Raw genomic sequence first — 21,766 nt, forward strand, 5'->3', positions numbered from 1 at the left:
AAAAGCGCTTATAGAGTACCATGCTTATTCACTTCTGCTTTGTTTTTAATACATACTATAGGCAGAAGCACATTGTACTCTGGCTCAAAAGCATTGAATAGTGTCAAGATATAAAAACAGCTTTTGTGATCAGGTAAAGTCTGCGCATACTGTATGCTTCAACTGGATTGTCTGGGAAACAATCCAGACAGAAAAGCCTAATGCTGTGGCACAGAAACTGCATCTGTACACGAAAAGGTGCATTTACACAGGCAGCCTACAGCTTTTCAAAGGCATATAAATGCATTTATAGAGAATTCACAAATGATATTTATAGAGTATAGAAATAAAAATATGAAACTATGACTGTCATGACAATTTCAAAAGGCTCCACTGTTTCATTTACACAGAGCTAAGGGGCCGCTCACACAGAATGTGTTCTGGTGTCCATCTGTGCTGTTTTTATAGTTTTTTATGTACAAATGTAAAGCGGCAAGAAATTCATGTTAAAAGAAATTAAACCTTTGAATGTTTAAAGGCACCCCGTTCTGTTCCATTCTGCTTTACAGCGCCTCACTGTTGAAAGCAAGAACATTTATGAACGGCCGCTGAGGAGGGTCAGAGCTGGCGTATATTAGCTTTTATGCAGAATTAAGTCTTCACGTCAAATTTTACAAGTCATGGAATAGCCTTAACTCGCGTGTACTCACAAGGTTTAACCATAAAGTGTAACCCTTTAATCACTGCAGAAAAAAGAACAGACAACACTCTTGGCACGTCATCAGCCTGAAAGTGTATAGTTTATGCAAAACTTCAGCCGTCAGGAACCAGAAGGCTCATTTGTATATATTTTTTTGTAAGCCATTAGTGTTCAAGACCTCAGTCAATAGGTAACTGACCCCTGGGACACTCTGTTGGCATTCCTTTGACCTTTCCTGCGAGATAACAACCAGAGTGAACCTCTTGCTCTCTGTGTCTCCAAGACTATAATAATGATCTGGTGGAGGTACTAAAAAAAATCACACAAAGCTGAAAATGTCACACCATCAGCAAAACTGGAGGAAGCAGCCATATTTTGTCTCACTGAATGATTGTGTGTAAAGTAGCTTATGTTGGCCAGGATCATATTAGCTTTAGCATGACCCTGAAATCTGTATTTAGTGTATGTTTTCTAGTTCTTACAGTAATCAGCATAAGCAATGATTTATTCGCATTCTCCTAATGGTGTTGGGAATTAAGTGGTGTAATAGTTAAAGCTTCATTGGGCCATACAAGTCACTGAAACAAAGTGCACCAGTCTTGGTCGTGTGATGATTAATAGAGATTATATGCTCCCATTCCCTTGTTCTTTATGATCTAAGGTAGCCATCATTACTGGCAGCACTGTGTCCCGTAGGGAGAGACTACAAGAGGTCATGGATTTTACTTTAGCGTAGCAATTGTGATATATTAATCTACAGAATAGTTGTGGCAGGTTTTTATTAAGATAACGATTCTGTTCAGTTCTGCACCATTGACTAGGACATACGATTTTAGCTTTGGTAGTATTGAATATGTCCCAGCTGAAAGATGAAAGACTGCAGGCATTTCTCCCCTTGTGGGGACAAAGTGATGTGTCCAAAATGGTTCATTGCAACATGTGTGTCAGTAATCTTTTGGCAGACCATTCCTTTCTCCAATAGTAAAAAGAAGAATAACAATATATATATGATCAGTCACATTGATTGAAGGGAATGGGTCCTTTCATTTTTTAATCACGAACAGCATAGCCTTGAATGACGTCAAGACTTTCTCAGAGACAAAAGAGTAGTAGGATGTAGCTGAAGCATGGCTCTCCGCTGAAAGGGTTACTTGTGGCATGAGGCAACTTCAAAGCTCCACTCCAGCTGATAGCCCCCATAAATAGCGAATTTGAAGGGGAATTTTAAATCAAAAATTGATTAATATTTCACCTCCGCATTGATTCATGCTGCCACTGAAGACATTTTCATCTCTCTGAATCGTTTGTATGAGGAATTATGATGACTTTTTTTCCCATGATCCATGACATCATCTGAGCATCACATCTTTTCTCGCATGCTGTTTTAACTTTTTTTTTTTTTTTGTTCTGCAGTGTAACATTTCATTATTTTAAGGTATCCATCATTGTAGGGGTGGGCGATATGGCAAAAATTTAATATCAGTACAGCCAAATTAATTCCCCTATTGTAAAAATGTAAAAGCTGAATGTAAAAATTTTATTTAACTTTATTTTATTTCATTATTTTGTCTTTGTAATAAAAAAATAGAAGAGTAAGAACAAGAATGCAAATTACAAATAAAAGGACAAATACAACACAATATAGAAATGTAATAAACAGTGCTTTAATTTTTAACAGCATTCAAGTTAGAAATCGAATAAGTAAATAAAAAAATTAAACACTACACAGACTTTACTGTATGAATATACACTGATTATTATTAAAGCTACTGAAGTTATTCAGTCAAGACCAGTGAGTGATTTTTATTTTATTTTTTTTGTATTTTGTTTGATTAATCTTAATTACACAGGCGGCAGCAGGTTTATTAGGCTGCTGTCACTTTAAGACCTGACACACAGATCTAATATACAAACATCCGAAATGTTTACTTACATTCCCTTAAGATATTAACGACTGTTTATTCTCTAAACCTTGTGTGTATTTGACAATTTAAGTACAATAAGACGTGAAAGAAAACTTAGTTTAGTACTCGTCTCAGAACAGTGTGGAAATAAAAAGTTAAACCGGCAAGGCTTTAAAACGCATGCAAATAATAAACCGTCATTATGGCGAAGAACTGCAATGTCATATGAGCGTAACTCTAACGCTGCGTTGCTAAACATGTGATGTGAATGTGCATCACATTCTACATTATGTTAGGACATGGGTGTCAGAACTGCAACTGAATTCCCTGTAGCACGATACTACAACCTCTCTACAAAGTCAGAGATATTTTAATCATTTACTATCTAAACTCATAATATTGCACACCCCTACATCATTGTCAACTTAAGTTTGAGAACTACAGTAAGAGAAATGCATAATTAGACAAGCTATAAATATGTTTTAGAAATACAAATTGTTTTTATGAATCAGAAAGCCTGTTTAATCCACTTATATTTTGGATCTGCTCCCCTCATGTTATCTCAAGGGCGCACTGTTTCTTATTCTGCAGCATTTTTGACAAGAGATTTATTCTGCGCTCAAGGTGTCTTGCATGATCTCGCTCGGTTTCTACTCCAATAAGAATATTCTTTGATTGACAGTGAGCGACACTTTAAAATGTCTATGTAAGTTATTGCCTGTCCTTATTCTTTTTTTTGTTAAGCTAGCTGTCAACGGATGCTGTGATTTAATTATATTTGCAGAGGGACACAGTGCAACAGTGCTGAATGATCCAGTGACCAGAGTGTCACACTTTCAGGTGAAGGACAGTGTAAAATCCATTTTCATTAAAACTGCCAGGACTCAAGTTTTTGGCCTGTGTTTGCATGAATGTCTATAAAGAAATCAATGAAGAGCAATCTCCTCAAGCTCTGACAGGTAGTGGATTTGTACATATAGCTGATGGAGTTACAGCCCACCCTAGTGTGTAAAAGCTGAATGAAGTGCCTGGGTTTCACTCTTAGAACGATTTAAGAAGGCCGTCTACACTAGACTAGCCGAATGCAATTTCATGTTCCTCTTAAGTTAATAATGCACTTGCACATGGCTGTGCTGACTCTTTTTGAACATGTAGCATGCATAATATAAGATGAAAAATATGAATGGAACATGTGAAAAAATAAGTTATAACCTCTTCAAAACCAAGAGCAGTGGTTGAACAGGTTCCCCAAAAAGCCAGTTTAGAGGTTGATATGAAATATCGGCTTTTAATTATTATTATTTTTTTTTTACATGATTCAATTTCAATGCGGAATTATGGAGGAAGCACTATGTTGAATAATCTTTAGATAAATGTCTCTGTAGCATACATGACTATTATTAATCAATGCTGCATTTTATACCAGGTGATTACTTCAAAGAAGGGTGAGACAGATTATCTAGTGAGAAGGAGCAGTTTCATTGATTCACAGAGATGTAGTTGACTTCATCAGGCAGAACATATCCAACAGATGAATTGAGTGTGCGTGGGATATGTCGTCAAAATACTTCCAAGCGTATTTGAAAGCTTTAATTCAGTAGTCTTTCATTCACATGGTTCAGTTACTCACACAAAGACCTCATCTCCATGTGCCTGTCCAGTTAAATGTTCTATTTTAACTTCCTGATCTTAGATAAAAAAGCAAGACATTTCCTTTTCCCCCCTCCTAATTCTGAGTGACGGATGTTGGAACAGGCGGCTCCTAAATTTAGCCTTGTATAACATCATGCTCCCAAACCATGTGCGTTTTCTATTTTTTTGCTCTCTGATTTACTGGAACTGTAGAGTGAAATGCCATTGAGGGACTTTGTAACCAAGGCAACAAACAATAGCAGAGCAGAATGGTCAGATTAGTGTGTGAGGAGTGAAGGGCTTAAACTTGAGATATTTTTCCTTTATTTTGCTTAGGTGGGAGCCATGCTGTGAAATGACTGCCACACCTCACCCGCAGTGGAGCTGTTTTGCATCAAAACATTATGTAGCTTTAAAGACAATTGGATGACAAGAGTGATGCATTAGGGGCTGTTGACGCATGCAATTTTTATGTAAACACATACCATTGTAATAAATGTCTTTGACTGGTGTGATCACTGTTTGAAAGATGTGGACCAATGTTTTTTGGACAGGTTTTCATGGACCTCCGTCATTGCGGAATCTGCAGTGCCAAAGAAAAAGTAATGAGTTTTAAGATCATAGTATGAGTGAAATGTGATGAGATTAAAACAAACTATTAGTTGTCTGCTAATTAAGTAATGGCAAGAAAATATGCGTTTAAATTAAGTTGTCCTGCACAGGAAAATAAACATACAGTGAGACTAGTCAAACAGATTCATAAACCCACAAGTTGTCAGTCTTTCAGTCGGACGATTCCTTTACGGATCGAACTCACTGAATCAGAGAAGTTACTGAATCGTCTGAACTGCAAGTCATCTTTGCTTTCAGGAATATCTTAAAATGAACCCAAATCTGTATTCTTATGATTCATTATCACTGACTGCTTGTTCATATGGCAATGTGTAGTTAAGAAATGCATTTACAACTGAGTTTTATTGTAATAGAACGTGTGAATGGCTGTTTTGGCTGTTTATGATGCGCTGTTATAACCCGGATGTAACAGACGTAGGTCAGTAAGAGCTGTGCATGTAAACCTCACACCCCAGGCCTCAAGACGCGCGCTAGCGACTGACACTAATGGCTGAGGTCTTTAGCCTCCTTGTTAGCGTGCCTGCCTCCCACGCCGGATCCCTGGTTCGAATCCTGCTCGGAATGGGATGAGTAGGAGTTACATTTGGTGTCGTGTCCCGGGAGTGAAGTTTTGGGGGGTGAGTGTAACGAACAAGGCCAGTAAGAGCTGTGCGTGTAAACCTCACTCCCCTGGCCTCAAGAGGTGCAGTGGCCACGGTCTTAGCGTCCTTGTAAGCACGCCCACGTCCCACGCCAGAGACCCCGGATCGAATTTCACTCTAAACTTTTTTTAAGTTACTTTTTCAAATCTTAAGAGACTTAATGGAGGAATAGGTTTATGTTTCATTTAGCTATCGACCTTTAATTTGGAGTAATGCAGCTTGCATGCAATAACAGTAGGGGTGGGACAAAATATCAATAGGGCAATATATCTTTGTCCTTTTCCGTGCGATACGAGAATCAATATGCTGGCGACAAATATACATATTTTAATTAATAAAATAAGGCACTCTAAATTGATATTCCTGATCCCAGTGGCACTATTTCATGGCTCCTCTAGGTGGCGCTCAACACATGAATGAGGGAAACGTGAATATAAGTTAACTTGCCTAAGAAACAGAGGTTTTTAACGGGATGGCGGACAGCAGTATAAGTAAAATAATAGATGCCCAAACTATTTTTAAGTCCAAAGGCTTGGATGTACTTCGGCTTTTATACCATTTATGGGGACGGACATGTTGTAAATAGACATCTTTGACGCTCTTCACTTTTCACGCTCTTAAATGAAAGAGGTTGGTAAATTTTGAAATGTACCAGGTTTATATAAAACAAGTTGATAAGCAGGGAAATGTCAGTTTACACACAAAACAAGTTTAAGCTGTTAAAAAAGTAGAAGCATAAAATGTTTAATGGACTTAAAATGTTCAATTCAATTTACAGACTAAAAAACTTTGTGTGCTGTTTTCTAACAGTTTGGACTTGAATAAAGAGAAAACCTGCACTTAACCTTTTCACAGTCATTTTGTTTTAATAGTTAGACAGATATTGTGATGTATACAATATCTGTATAGGATTGTCTAGTAATATATTATTATTGCAGAATTGCTGTATCGGGATATTATCAGTATCGTGAGCCATGTATTGTATTGTATCATGAGGTACCCTGTGATTCCCATCCCTAATTAAAATTTTAATTTAGTTATAAAATGTTACAGTTATAAAATGTTAAAATGAATGTGGTGGACAGCATAACTCAGAGAAGTTGGCTTTGGAATTATTTAAAGACTCAAATTGAAATCTCTGACTTTTAGTTGCAGATTTGGGTATCTTTTGAGGCACATCTCCTGAGATAGATGAGAAGGCAAACGTCTCAATTTAATGTCTATTTAACCTGATTCTTTTCTTGTGACATTGTGACTTTTCTTTTCTGTTGGAAATGTTTGCAGTGTGTTCTGGGTAGGGTGTTTCATAGGTGTTGGTTAGGTTTGGCAGACATCCTGCAGGGTGAGTCTAATAAGCAAACCAACCGTTTCAAAAGAGGCTTTTTTTCAATATCAGCAGCAAAAAATAAACGCTGTCAGATTGCACACAGTGAGCTGCGTCAGCTGGAGCACAGTCAAACAAATGTACGCGCGCACACACAAACTCTACTGGTATTAGCGTAGCACGACTAACGGGGGCGTTAGTCCTCCATTAACCAAGCTGTTTCTCACCTTCATCGCTCAGCACTCCTCATCCTCCCACCGTGCTGACCTCTGTCATCCGTTCAGTGACTCATCCCTCTCTTTCTCTCTCTCTGCAGAGCTGTACTCTCCAATCACACTGTGTACTGACATAAAAACACTGACTAGCCACTGTCCAGTTCAGTCCAACACTACAGCAATGCACCTCCAGTTATATTTAGGTTGCAGGAAAGAAAAAAAGCTCTTACACTCAATTGACTGGGAGAGATAATCGAGCGAAGTGGGCTCTTTCACCCATGTGGGTGTAAGGATGCTGGAATTCATCCTTTGTATAGCCTTGTGGGGCTGTTTTGAGCAGTGAAACGGCTTTCAGCTTTATTAACATGTGCGGCAGAGGACATTTTTGTTGGCTCACAATGCTGGTCTGAAAGCTTATTAGAGAAGCAGTCGTTCTTTTATCTTTCACTCTGGCTATGACTGCGTTAAACGACCGTAACACCTTATAATGTATTAAAGTGGACGGTAGCTTCATTCCATGCACATTTGCACATTACACAATCTTAACTAGGGAAAAACATTAAAGATCTACATTATGTGAAGCCATTCCATGAGTTTTGGTCCTAACCAAACACAAGGAGTGACAGGACATTTTATTACAAATATCATTGTTTGTGGTTGCGTCATGTCACGCAACAGTTTTGCATTCAGTGTAAAACAACAAATTGCTTGTCACTGGGAACTTTGGGTCAGGACCGCAGGAGTGCAGGCTAAAGAAAAAGGATATGTAGCTGTTTTTAATAATGTTTTTTTTTTCAGCACGTCCTTTACAGTAATATGTTTAACATAGCATATTCACTTTACACATCTTTGTTTTCAATTACATTTCTGTCCTGGACTCTTTATAATCAGCACTTTTCCTTTTCTTACCCTACATATGTTTTTATGTTAATTGTATTATTTTGATTTCTCAGAGCAGCAGGATTTGTTTGTGAAGATTTTCAAGAAGTAGTCACTTTCCTGTGTTGTTTAATCTGTTTTCTCAAGTCTTGAATTTAGGGGCAGAGAGAGAGAGAGAGAGAGAGAGAGAGAGACAGTGAGACAGTGAGTGATTGGAAGAGAGGGAGGGAGAGAAAGTTCCTGCTGTTCTTGGGTATGAGCTGGCAGTCACCCCTTTGACCGTCCAGGACAGATTTTTGCAGGCAGGATGTGTGAGACATGCTTCAGTTCCCAGAGCACACACACTCTCTCTCTCTCTCTCTCTCTCTCTCTCTCTCTCTCTCTCTCTCTCTCTCTCTCTCTCTCTCTCTCTCTCTCTCTCTCTCTCTCTCTCTCTCTCTCTCTCTCTCTCTCTCTCTCTCTCTCTCTCTGTGTGTGTGTGCATTTAAACACAACAAAAGAGTGTTTGTGTTTCAGGGTTATTATGCTTCAATAAAAATAAAAAATAAAATTCAGTCAATGCCGTAAAAAACCCCAAAAACTAATAAAAATGACAGAAAACTTTTTTTTTTTACTAAAATTAAAATGAAAAGAGAAAATATAAACATAGCGAATAACAAAATCTGTAATAGTGTATCAATGATACTAAAATAACACTAATGTTCTCCTTTTCGGTTAAATTCACATTGCCCATTGTCTTATCAATTAACGTCACTTTAAGCTTTGTAATATCTGAAGATGGAAAGGATACAAGCAACAGCATGTCTGGACGGCAGAGAAGAGCAACATAAAATTATTGGCTTGCCAATGCACAGTGATAACACCACTAAAATAATCAGGCCATGAGAATACATAAAGGCCCAAGTAACTCTTGCAAATTTCAGTCTTTGGCTCTCTTTCCCAGTCTTAATGTGTTTGTGGGCTGCGTCCAATCTAATTACAGCATGTTCCAACACTCTGTGATGTTCAAAGTCAGAACACCAACACTAAAGACCAAAGCTGATGGATACAGAAATTAGTCATATTAAGACGCTAGATAGTGAGCTCAGAAGCTGAACCTGAACAAATAAAACGTTTTGTACTGAAAGTCATCCTATAGCCTCATAAGGTTCAAAATGGCATCTGTTGAGAGCATGTGGTGAAGCTATCCATGAAATAAACAAGCTGATATGCCTCAGTTGGCAGTGTTTGTTGCAATTTTTCTGCACACGTTTGCAGTGGCCCACTTAAAAATACGTTTAGATCATTATTTATTAATCTGCATTTCTATAAAATAGCATATGAAGATGATTTGTATTAGCTATTGCTCAGTATTCTCGGTTTAATTGGCAAATAACTATCTTTTTCCTATGTTGTCTCAATCTGGACTTATTCCTGCTTAACTGCTTCTTTTTCCCTCTGTAAACCCCACACGCTTTCCACCATTTATATGTGTGCTACAATGTGTCTGACAGATTTAGTTTGAAATGCCATCTTCTTGCTTTGTGAGTCAAAGTGATTTTTCCAAAGGAGTTGGGTCTTTCGGATTTTAAAGATGTCTCTATAAAATATCTCTATATGTAATCTATATTTGTAAAAATATATATATTTTCTACATCTAAAGAGCTTGAATTAATCATTTTCTGCTTGCCATGCATAATTTGCCTTAGACAGTAACTTTCTCCTCTTCCAATTTTTTTAATATTTTTAGATTACTTGATTCATTCACTGCGCAGTTGTAGAAGTAAACAGTTTTATTTATTATATTTTTTGCTGGATTTACATTTTTCTATTTAAAACAAAATACGTATTTGTAAACAAAATTAAAACAAAAAACAACTCGATAATGTCAGAATATTTTATGGTCTCAGCTCTCATGTAGAATTTGGGCCTATATCTAGATATTATAAATATAAATATTAAGTACTGTTGGACCATTTTTGTCTGTTCGGGTTTCAAATCGGTCTGTTAAACTGCTTACTAATGAGTTCTATTCTGCAAAACTAACATAGCTTGCTTCCTGTTTGATTAAACATCAAAGACCCATGCAGCATCTACCGAGCACATGAAATCTGTGAGCAAATCCTGTAATGACCAGAATGTAATATTTCCATTTAGAGTTATGAAACATGCTTTACATGAAGATGGTGCTAGCTTCCCCTAGTGACTGTACACCAAAGACCCAAAGAGCATCGGCCATGCAGGAATGCTGTATGACTCTCTTCATCGATACATAATAGTCATAAAAGTCAGTCTTAATGAGTATTTCATCTCTACCCACTGTACTCTTCTGATAGAAGACGGATTTCCACAACATAAAGAGAAATAGGAATGAAAGCTACAAGGCTTTAAAGATTGAAATGGGGGAAAAATATCAGATGGCTCCTTCATCTCCTTTTGAAGGGAAAAGGCAAACAAACCCTTAATTAAGACCAGTGCCAGTTATCATGTGAATGACTCCTGGCCTGTTTGACAACAGGGGCTCCACATGCAAATGTGGCATGGATTGCAAACATAACCGTATGTTTGTTCTCATTTGCGAACCAAAAACATTTAAAACATTCTACTGTAACGACAGCACCTTAATCATATAAGTAGTAAAGGCATCAACTAGTGTAGTTACTTTGCTGCAGCAATTTTTCACCAATGCTCTGCTGCCAAAAGTGGATTTGTTATAGAAATACTTATTACCTACCCTCATAGGTGAAATTTCTTCAATACATTGAAAGGAAGATAATGGGAAAGCAGGGATCATCCATTATGTTTTATCAGTCAACCGTGTCTCCACACAGGAAATAATACATACGAGTAGATGCAGAAATGGGGTTAACCTGACATATAAACAGTTTCTGCTACACACAATAGTCTATTTGCTCCCATAATACTTTAGTGCACTCTGTGCAAGCAATCAAATTCACACCTTTAAACTGTGAAAAAGGACTATTACTCCCTTAGGCACTGTGGATTTGCTCTTTTGTTTGGTTTGAAACTTTATCTGTCTCGTCCTGTAGTGCAAAATGCATTAGTGTTAAAAGAGAAATTGCTGGGAGTTGTTTCTTGTCACCTCTGTGGAGTCAACATCTGTTACCACCATGAAGAGTTGACGTCAAATATTAGATAACTTAAACTCCCTGGGTCTTACTGTCTTTTTATTTCCATCTGAGAAAAATAAATCACTTTCTTTTGATAATGAGACAGGGTTTCCGCGGAGTCATAAAAAGTCATAAAATGTCATAAATTTAATAATAAGAATTTTAGGCCATAAAAAGTCATAAAAACGTCCGGATTTTCCGTACAAGGTCATAAATTAAATTTAGCCACGTCTTAAATTCATATGCTCGTTCATTCATAATGTTAAATGCGGCAAAAGCGGAACGAAAAAACTCATTTGAACCGCGCGCCACACGGACCATATAGACGGTTTCCGCTCGGCTCAAAGTCCAAACGGCAGCGCAGCGCGAGCTCACTAGAGCAGATGCGTTTACTCTGATCGGTCTCAGTCACGAAGCGCTTGAATTCAGCGAAGAACACACATGTCTCAGTGATTTACACCAGTTTAAAGGCAGATGAAGCGGCGCTGACGAACAGGAGAAACACTGTGAGCAACGATACAGTCAGAAGCTTTTCCGTCTACAAATTCCCATTATTTACCATGGATTTACTATAATGTTAGCCTATTAATATTAACTGCACCATGTGGGATATACATATTGAATTGTATATTATTATTGTAGACAATGTATTAAAGGACTAATGGAATATAATTACAGTATTTAATAATGTATTTAGGCTACTGTTTTTCATACATTTCATAAAGATATCAAAGTCAACACAAACCTGTTTCAAGACTTGACCCCCATTAGCACATGCAGAAACTGAGAAATTAGTTTTCCTACAAAGATATTTATTTTGTTAAGGACCTAATGTCAAATGTTTGAATGTTCTACCTTAGATTTGTGAAATGTTCCCCCGTTTGGCAAGTGTTTGTCATGATATGTTCTGACAATAAAGAGTAGTTTAAAACCACAATTAACGCACTACAACTTTCACTTAGGAGCAAAAATATGCCTTTAAACTTGAAAGAAATAAAGATTTGACATTTATCGTGATAATTATCTATATCGACTAATATAAAAGTTATTTTTCGTAATTCGTGTAATAGGTCATAAATTTAAATCATAATGGTCATAAAAAGGTCTTAAAAAGTCTTAAATTTGACTGACTAAACCCTGCAGAAACCCTGAAGAGAAGAGGTCCACATACTCTATGTGGATAAAAAGGAATAATATAAGATCAGATTAGCTGTGGTCCATCCTGGAGCAAGAAATGAACTCCGTGTAAGGAGACCATGTACAAAAACATCTCTTTTATTCTTGAATAACTCATACACCATTCAATCTTCGGACACAGGTTGTCACACTTCAAATCTGACGTTTTTTGACTAACATTTCTTAATGAAAATGATGTTTCTGCAATAATCTGTTTCCTTCAAAAATGCCCTTTATGCTTGATAGGCAGGGAAGTATTATTGGTGCATATTGAGCGAGGCAAATGAGAGCGCAGTTACTGTTCCTGAATAATGCAGAATAGCCATTGATTAGTCATATTATTGATTTCCTTTTATAAGTTACTTTGTTCCATTTTCCTCAGAGCCTTTTCTAATGGCACAAATGGGGACTTCAATTCCAGGAGGAAGCTCAGCAGGAAATGAACACAATGAATCTTAAACACCATTAAACGAAACTTCTTAGCTGGTTACAGAAGTGGAGTGAGTGCAATGGCATATGAGAAGTTATTCCTGAACAGAATAAAACTGAACTGAACTTCTGCGCGTTTGTTCATGTAGTTGTAATGCAGATGGTGCAGTCTTTGCCAGCTGACACTGTAAGACACATCTAACTATATTTAGCATGTGAGGCAGACTGTACAACTACAATATAGAGGACAGCAATGGCGAATAGAAGCACGGTGTACTGCAGTGCTCCCCACAGGCCTGTATGCACCTGTCACAATTGAACACCTTTATGTGAGCATGGTAGGGTAGGTGCATGCATGCATGAAATGATCTTTAAAACGAGGATTCATTTAAAAATGCAAAAAATGTCCATCAGGTAATTATAAACAGTACATTCTAGAAGGACATTAGATGTTGAATGTGTCTGGTTTTGCGATGAAAGTATTTGTTAAAGGTTTTATCATGGAAAGGATACTTGAAAGTGATCAGATGAATCTGAAAACACATGCACACTCCTTCAAATTGGATGCCACGAACGCTAGAATTTATAGCCTGTAATTTGTCTCGCCTCTCCTGACTACTGCAGTCAGCAATCCGAATGGACCTTCAATTACTGTGAAGCCTGCATTCAAACTGACTTCATTATTATTTATCTGCCGTGTGAGCTTAAAATATTTCTTGTAATGTCAATTTTATACAAGGCAATTAAAAAGTGTGTAGCTGAAGCAGCATATGAGGCATAGAGATCTAATGAGATTAGAGCATGCATGTGGTTGTTTGGGATGTGCACACTCATAAACACCTCGTTCTGTAATGAAGAGACATATTTATGACAGTGATTTTGGAAAACATACCCTTGAGTCACTGAAAAAGTGCACACGTGACTCCTCGCTGCCCTGTAAGATTCATTTGACAATCCTGCGGTGGAATTGCCATCGATGTTAAGCGTAGCAAAAGATGTGAGAAGAGCATATAAAAACAAAGTAAATGCATAACTCTTTCAAATGAGACTGTAAAGTCTGACAGAAGTCGATGATACATCGATGCACGTAAAAATGATCCCTTGCTAGTTTTATTGCTGGAAGTTGCAGTTCAGTGTGTATATTATATCAGTGTTGGTAAGAGAGCAGTCTGCTGTTGTCATGGAAATACTGGGAAGTGTGTTAGCATTTGTCATCACCCTGTTTATGCTTGTTGCCAGATCTTCTGTTAAGCATAAATGAATCTGTCTGATGTTGTTGCAGAATGTAAATGCAGTGTGTTTAAAATGCTAAATCAGTCTCAGGGTCACTGAATAAAAAAGATTTTGAACTGCATGTAATTATCAGGATGTCTACATGAGTAGCCTAGCTCATATACTGTGGTGTGTCTACATAATAATACATTTAATCATTATTTATTATTTAATCATCAACACATTATTTTACATTTTACATTGTTGCAGCTCCTCTCTTTCCAGTCTGCCAGTAATGCTCTGTTTAGTTCCAGTCTCTGATTGGTCGGCTGGACCAGTGTCTTGAGATTGGTCACTTTGGAAACTTAGAGCATGTTTCGGAAATGTCAAACCCCTTACCATAACCGCAAGTTTCAACACACTACTAATGCAACTCAGTGAGGCCTGTTTTTTTTTTTTTTTTTGCATATGCCTTGGGAGGGAATTATTTAAATGAGGCATATTGTGATGTCTACATTCCCTGAAGAAAACTCAAGACTACAATCAAGGCATTTAGAGGAGTTTAAAAACAGTGCTGATATAGAGAAAGATCCTACAGAAATCATTCTAATATGCTGATTTGGTGCTCAAGAATCATTTCGTATTATCAGTGTTGAAAAAAGTTGTGCTGCTTTATATTTTTATGCAAACCTTGATGCATTTTTTCAAAGAAACAGTATTTTTTTTTTCTTGAAAAAAAAAATCCTTGCATTAAAAAATAAATAAAATAAATCTTACTGACCCCAAACCATTGAAAGGTAGTCTATATTAGCATTTGTGAAGCATTTGTCTCCTAAGCTGCACCGAGGAGCTCTGCACAGTGCTGTATTCACAGTGTATATATTTACACAATTCCCTGTACACTCAGCCTTATGGTCTGAAGTTGAATTTATAATTGTACGATCTACATACATTCCAATGTACATCAGCTGTCCTCTACTAAGCCTGGAACTAAACAAAACAGAAAAACTCTCTGGCAAAGCTGCTGTGATTTAAAAAAACAAGGCATTGCGCTTCAGTGAGAGCTTGCTGCATGGTTTAAGCGTGTTGTACAGTCTTCTGTTCACATGCATTACTGACATCTGAACTGTCTCTAACCCTGGATGTTATAATTGGAAAAAATCCTGTCGGAGCTTAGAGCTTTCAGAACTTTACATCTTTAGCAAGTCAAAGAAGAAAACCCAATGCTCTGACCAGATTGGTGTATTGAAGACTCTCTACGTGACGATGATGAGTTAATTCTCTTTGTAGTCGACTCACAAAAAAAGTAGGGTAAAGCTTCTGCTGCCATACCGTAGCACTAGGTCTTACACAATCCTCCACAGAACAAGATGAATGCAGAGAGAGAATTCTTTTATCTGATAAAGTTTCAACAGCGGAGTGCCAACCCTGCCAACCACAAAGGTGTTTTCTGTGTATATGCTGTATGATGCATGAATTGCATTTTTCATTCTTTAACAAAATGATCAATAATAATGGAGTATACACCACTGCAAAACAAACAGCCAGAGGAGAGAGAAGGAGAGAAAGCCATGCAGAGGAAAGGGATAACAATGAGGAATCGGAGGAGCCGTTGTTCAACAATGCACAGGGAATAACTGAGAGGAGCCGTCGTTCCAGAGCCGGAGAGCTCCCAGCCTGCGAGGAACTGTCAGAGAGCTGCACTAGACAGAAATAATTGATAGAGCGTTCCTCTCTTATTTCACCCTGCTCATTATTTTGTGTGTTCATCCATTGGTCCAACAATGCGATGAGGCTTGGAGCTTCTCGTGGAGGCAGGCACTCTATTTGTGCCGGACTCAAACATCTCATCGCGTTTGAAACTGGCCTCAGAAAGTCTTTGAAAAACACTCCAATGCCCAAACAGGATAGAGTGAAGCACAAATGACAGCAGATGCTCCTTTATCAATACTCACATTTTTACTCAGATTTGTACGTAAGAATGTGCCAGGGGGAGCTGTCTAGAGGTGAGATCTGAGAGTCACATTGACTGATGACTAAATCAGAGGACAACTAAGCTAGACAAAGTCTTTAGCGACGTATCAGTGATGTTCAGGGGCCGTCTAGAGGCCTGGCACAAACAATATTTATACTTATGTTAAATCTCATCCAGTCTCAACTTTGTATTAGTGGGGCATGTTTGCATCCTGAACATTTATTTATTTAAATATGTATTCATTTATTTATTATGCTGTTACTTATGTCAATTACTTTATTCATAACAATTGTGGCTGTAATCAAATTAAATAAAATAAGGGGATGTTTTTTGCCCATTTATCATCCATAAAAGGAAAATCATAATCTTCTTTAAAAATAAGTTTAACTCTTTAACAATCTAAATGATTTTGAGATATTATTCATATCTGTAGGGTTCGTTTAAATCCCCAATTCTAAGTATGAGCCATCTACTTAGAATTGGCCAGTCCCTATTGGCTACCAATTTCATCACTAAGCTGTTGAATCATATTTTGCTGGTGTTTTGCTGGTTGAGGTTTTTCAATGTTTTATGTTATCTTATTATAAACCATTTGATATTAGCAATAGATCCAAAAACACCCTATTCTCAGACTGTGAACGCAGATATCTGACAGCAACAGGTCAATACTGTCTCTGCAGAGGCTAAACTCATAGCTAAACTAGATAGGCTTGCTTGCATATTATGTAGTAGTATATTAGATGTTACACCATGTCTATTACACCAGCTTGAAGCGGTTTACACTGGACGCGACGAAGCGACCTTTGCAAATCCATTTGTTCTTCATGTCGGAAGTAGCGTGAGAGCTTGAAGTATGTCAGAAATAGAAGGGGGCATTAGTTTAATGTCGGGAATTTGTTGTCACGCAGCGTCATGTCGTATACAGTGTAGACAGCATCACTGGTTATAATGGGTTCTATTTGCTTTCGTGGCATCGCTCTGCTCGCATCTGGTGTAGACACAGTGTTAGAAAAAAAACATTTGAAATATCAAGTGGATTTTTGCCACATTTAATGGTATTTTTACCCCAATCCCTGGTTAATTTGACCCAACTCAGTGTGCAGTAGGATCTCAAAGTGTCTCTGGATCAGATGTCTAAACCACCTGCTGTAAGCCAATCTGTGGGCCATCAGAAGCTCAGCGATCTCCGTCTCGGCCTATCCGCGGCCCAACCTGATGTCATGTATTTACAAACTAAAGGCAGATGGGACTGATGGAGGGAGGCACAGATTTTGCCAGCTCTGACAAACTGGAGAAGATGGTGTGATTATGAGAGTGAAGTTTCAGCTGGTCGGGTAGCACAATGCCGCAGGATACACGAGATGCTCGATTACTAGCTGCAAACCACCCTTCCCGAGAGACGCAGATGCTGGTGTGTGAATAATGAATACTATTGTCTTCTCTTATTGTCTCTTGTCATTTTATCAATCCTCATGACTCATGATTGATGTGTGTAGCGAAGCTATCTCTCTTATTTCTCTCTCCTTCCCTTGCTTATTCCCTACATGAGATTATTATCGTTCCCTCTCCCCTAGTTTCTATTTTTTGTATTTCTCTACGGTCTGCAGAAAGGTTGAAACAGAGTCTAATGTACCAGCCACTGGGTTTAATTAGCATTCACAGTGCCCTTGGGAAAGCAAAGGAACTTTCATTTCTTTTTTCTTAGAAGTTTCCCGTTTCGTATTAAGTTCTGGATCGTCTGATTTCTTTCGAGAGGTGGTAATGAGGAGCTGGAGATGATGCTGCAGAATGCAGTACTACCCCGCTGTAATCTTCCTCCTGCTCGCTCGCTGTCGCTCACGTGGTCGGTTTCTCCTGCTTCCTATTGCTCTCTTCGCTTCTCCAAAAACCTCAAGAGTTTTCAGCCAATTAAGTTCTTTGCTTGTTGCACAGAGGAACACTTCTTGAAAGAGAGGAAAGCTCTGTAGACCCTGATACATTTGAAGAGGGACTGGTCTTGCAATTATTCAAAATGTATTATGAATTACTGTACGTTATTGTAATTGCATCATTGGAGAGATGAAACCAGGCCAGGAAATTGAAGACAAATTGCTTTTTTGTGTATCATCTTTTAAATGCACAACAGCATTTATTATATATAATATATGCCATTTTACATCACCATTTAAACACTAGCATGGAGTAGAATTACAAAATGCTTATTCAAATATGAAAACTCTCACAGAAAATCAATATATTACACATTAGCATTTAAGGATTAGCATAAGAGTATGAAGATTAATGGATGCATCTGAAGATGTACAGCATATATTTTCATTGAACATAGACTTTATCCTTGAGTAGGTAAATATGAATATAAATATTGTTATATATTAATAATATTATATATCGATAAAAATAAGAAGCATTAATATAATTAATAACCTAGAGAAGTTTTGCTCTCAACCTGCATTTTTAAATAATTATATCTTTCAATAGAAATGACTGATGATACAGAAGCTGATGATATTGGCTAGAGCACACAGGCCGCTGTAAAACATCTCAGTGTATTGATCAACATATCTGCCCTCTTCCATAGACCTGCAGGCCAGATTCCTTGACTTTAATGCTTAATATACATTATATACATTCTGTGCTTGTGCCAAACTGCCCATTATGCTGTGTTAGTAATATCAAAGCATATGGATGTGGAGAGAGTGTGCTGTAAATGTGCTTTAAGAGCACAGCCCAACATGGGGAACTTTACATAGTGCCATACTGGGAAATCAATAGAGGAAGTGCATCTACATAAGATCAAAGTTAACGTGTTAACACATGCAATTATTTAAATAATTAATTTATAATTATACTACTGAATTAAATTGTTAATGCCATTTAATATATTCATGTCATTAGTAAAATATGATGAAAGACCCTCTTTATGGATCGTCCTCACAAATTACTTAAATATGCTTTCATTGTATAAATAACAGAAACTTGAGCATTCTTCAAAACTTCTCCTTTTGTGTTCCACTGTCGAGGAAAATCATAAGGGTTTGGAACAACAAAAAGAGTAAATGATGACAGAATCTTTATTTTGGTGTGCACTATCCATTTATGGAAATGTACACAGTGTAATTAATCATAGAGCAAAGAGCTTCATCACTTACATAACAAACTTCTTAGCATTATATGTAGGTTTACAAAACTGAACAAAGAGGGAAGGAACAAGATAAAGTGGAGCACAGCGAGAGCGGAACAATGAGGAATGAACAATATGAGAGAGGGAGAGAAACCGAGGACACAATCTGTGTGTCTGAGGATGTACAGTAAATCAGAAAGCTTGTCCTTTTTCTGCTTGACTGTGTGTGTAAATTATGTCCTGTCTTTCTCTGTTTGCATTATTATTTTTGTTTTAGTATATATATATACTCTGTAGACATTGTAGTGCTCATACATTACTAATGATGAAATAATTAAGTCAGCTGTACAATAATTTCCTAGTGTTGGGCCGTGTGTCTTCTAGACTAGTTTCAAATTGCACACCCCCGACCAGCCGTAATCTGTTCACTGTGACCGTCTGATGCATATTGCACACAAAACTAGCAAGAGCTGGATTGAATTGCCTGGTTAAATCTCATTGGTTTTCATATTCTATCCTGGATTGATCTTTATAACATTTAGTCAAAAGACTGGCTACATGAAATGTCTTCCAAGCTATTGATTAACATCACATTGAGATCATCTTTATCAGTGGCACCTCCAGGATATTTTGAATGGGGTGGCCAGAGGGGTGCAGGAAAAATCCTAGGGTGGCACACTAAAATGTGAACTGGAATGTGTGGTAACCTGCAATTGTAATTTCAACTATCTAACTAAATCATAAAAATGACCCAATTTGTTTACATAGTCAGATTAAATGAAAATTTTGACTTGCATGAAACAATTTTGATTTTTAAACCATGTTTGATGCTTCACCTCCATTCCTCTGTGGTGAAAAGCTAATATATTTTAGTATTAAATTTTGATAATTAAGATAATTTTGTTGGGGTATGGGTGAAACCATTCAAGATTGAAGGAAACCTGATATTCACTAGAATATCAGGTTTCCTATTTCGAGATACAGAGTTAAACACTTTGGGTTGACTCAGGGAGACTAACGCTACCAAATTCATCTCTTTCACAAAGAGGATTTTTGCAGTATGATTAAAGCTAGCATACACAAGTAAAGTGGAGGCAGAGTTAGAGTACTGGAAATTCTCAAACAAATGACAGAGTTTTTTTTTGGCCAAGGACATCATGGGAGGTTTCTAGTCAGCAAAAATCAGAAGTCGATTTGTTCTCAGTTTCAATAAACAAGTCTCACTTTCAGCAAAAAAGAAAGTAAGTCTGTTGGCTTGGAAGAAGTGGAACAATGTGATTTAGACTGTAAGTGTGGTAAAAGGTGCACAAAAGTCTTTCGTTTGTCTTTCCTTTGCCCATAATTATTCAGCTGGATTTCAGTGGATTTCATACTCACATCACATACTCAGAACTAAGGACATATCTGTTTTCTTTAGAAATCAATATTTTCAAACAATGTAAGTTTATAAAACAGTATGTACAGCAATTTGGATTTTTTTTTTATAGGCTACTCAATCAAAAGAGTAAACACAACTACAAGCCAAGTATACTTAGAATAGTTCATTATACTTTAAAAGTATATTTCCAAAGTATAGGCCAAATATACTTTTTTGTCAGTATAAGTCAAATATACTTAATGTTAAGTATATTTCTTTGAAGTACATAAAAGTAGACTGAAAATATACTTTATTTTTTAGTTTAAAAGTATACTAGTAGCACACTTCTTTTTTTTTTTTTTGCATGGTAGACGTTAAGAAATCCAATAGACTTGCACAGAAATAGGGTCCCAGGCTATATGTGGATAGCAGATTATCATAAAGAGGTAAGCAACCACCCTACCCTACCAACCAACCAACCATCCATCCAACCAACCAACCAACCAACCAACCAACTAACCAACCAACCAGAACACCATAGGGAAAACAGCTTCACATTACTGTATATCACAATATAAAACTATACCAACCACATGGAAACCACCTAGAACACCCTAACATCGTGATGGCCTGACGTTTTGCATGTGCAGCACAACTCACATTTTTCATAAGATCCATAAATATTGTTTCATTTTAAATTAGATTGGCAGAGAGACGAATCCCTTAGCAGTGCTCATTGTTTGGAATTTGCTACCGAATTAGTTTTGTTTGTGAATGTCAAAGAGGAGTGTTTATGCACAGTTGTTATTTCCCTTCGGAATGAAAAATGTCACAGAATGTGATATGAAGTGAACATGCATATTAATCCAGAATAATTGGTGTGACTGAGTAATATATATTCACACAATGTGCAATGAATTATTAGTGTTGATAGCTGGAATTAAATGGATCTATACTCTAACCTCTCTCTCTCTCTTTCGGGTTCTTCAAGGGCAGGGTGGGCCATGCCATTCGGCTGTTTAAATCCTGGCGAGAAGAAGGACTACAATAGTCCTACAGAAATTACAGACAAATATGATCTGGGGCAGATTGTTAAAACGTAAGTGAAATATGTTTTTGTGTAATCCGTCCTCTTTATTTATGCATCGAAGTTGCAGTTACAAAAGTTGTTCTCAAATATATTTGTAAGGGACATTGTGCAGTCAGCCATGATTATCACAAAATGAGTTCATTCAGACTCTTGAATCATCTGAAGGGGGTTATTTTGCAGCAATGATTGACTGACTGTACATTATGACTATAATTATATGGCTACTTGCTAAATAAATGGATATAAAATATTGATTTCAGTTGAAATGATTTGATTATGTGAGACTGTAGAGTGTTATTATGAGAGACATGAAACTAGATAGTCAGAATATGGAAGTCAAGAACAATGGTCAGTTATACTAAATGTTTTACAGCTGAATGATGTCATTG

General features: G+C 37.2%; 1 protein-coding gene across 7 annotated transcripts in view; it reads left to right on the forward strand.

The window, feature by feature from the left end:
* camkvb (CaM kinase-like vesicle-associated b) overlaps positions 1 to 21,766 on the forward strand; it is a 73,760-nt gene that overhangs the window by 41,910 nt on the left and 10,084 nt on the right. For all 7 annotated transcript variants that reach the window (XM_079598383.1, XM_079598380.1, XM_079598382.1 and 4 more), the window contains one exon: positions 21,279 to 21,386. In XM_079598383.1, the coding sequence (XP_079454509.1) occupies positions 21,292 to 21,386 (95 nt within the window). In that variant the 5' untranslated portion in view covers positions 21,279 to 21,291. The remainder of the gene's footprint in view (positions 1 to 21,278; positions 21,387 to 21,766) is intronic.

Source organism: Phoxinus phoxinus, assembly GCF_949152265.1.
Source record: "Phoxinus phoxinus genome assembly, chromosome: 22".
NCBI lineage: Eukaryota > Metazoa > Chordata > Actinopteri > Cypriniformes > Leuciscidae > Phoxinus > Phoxinus phoxinus.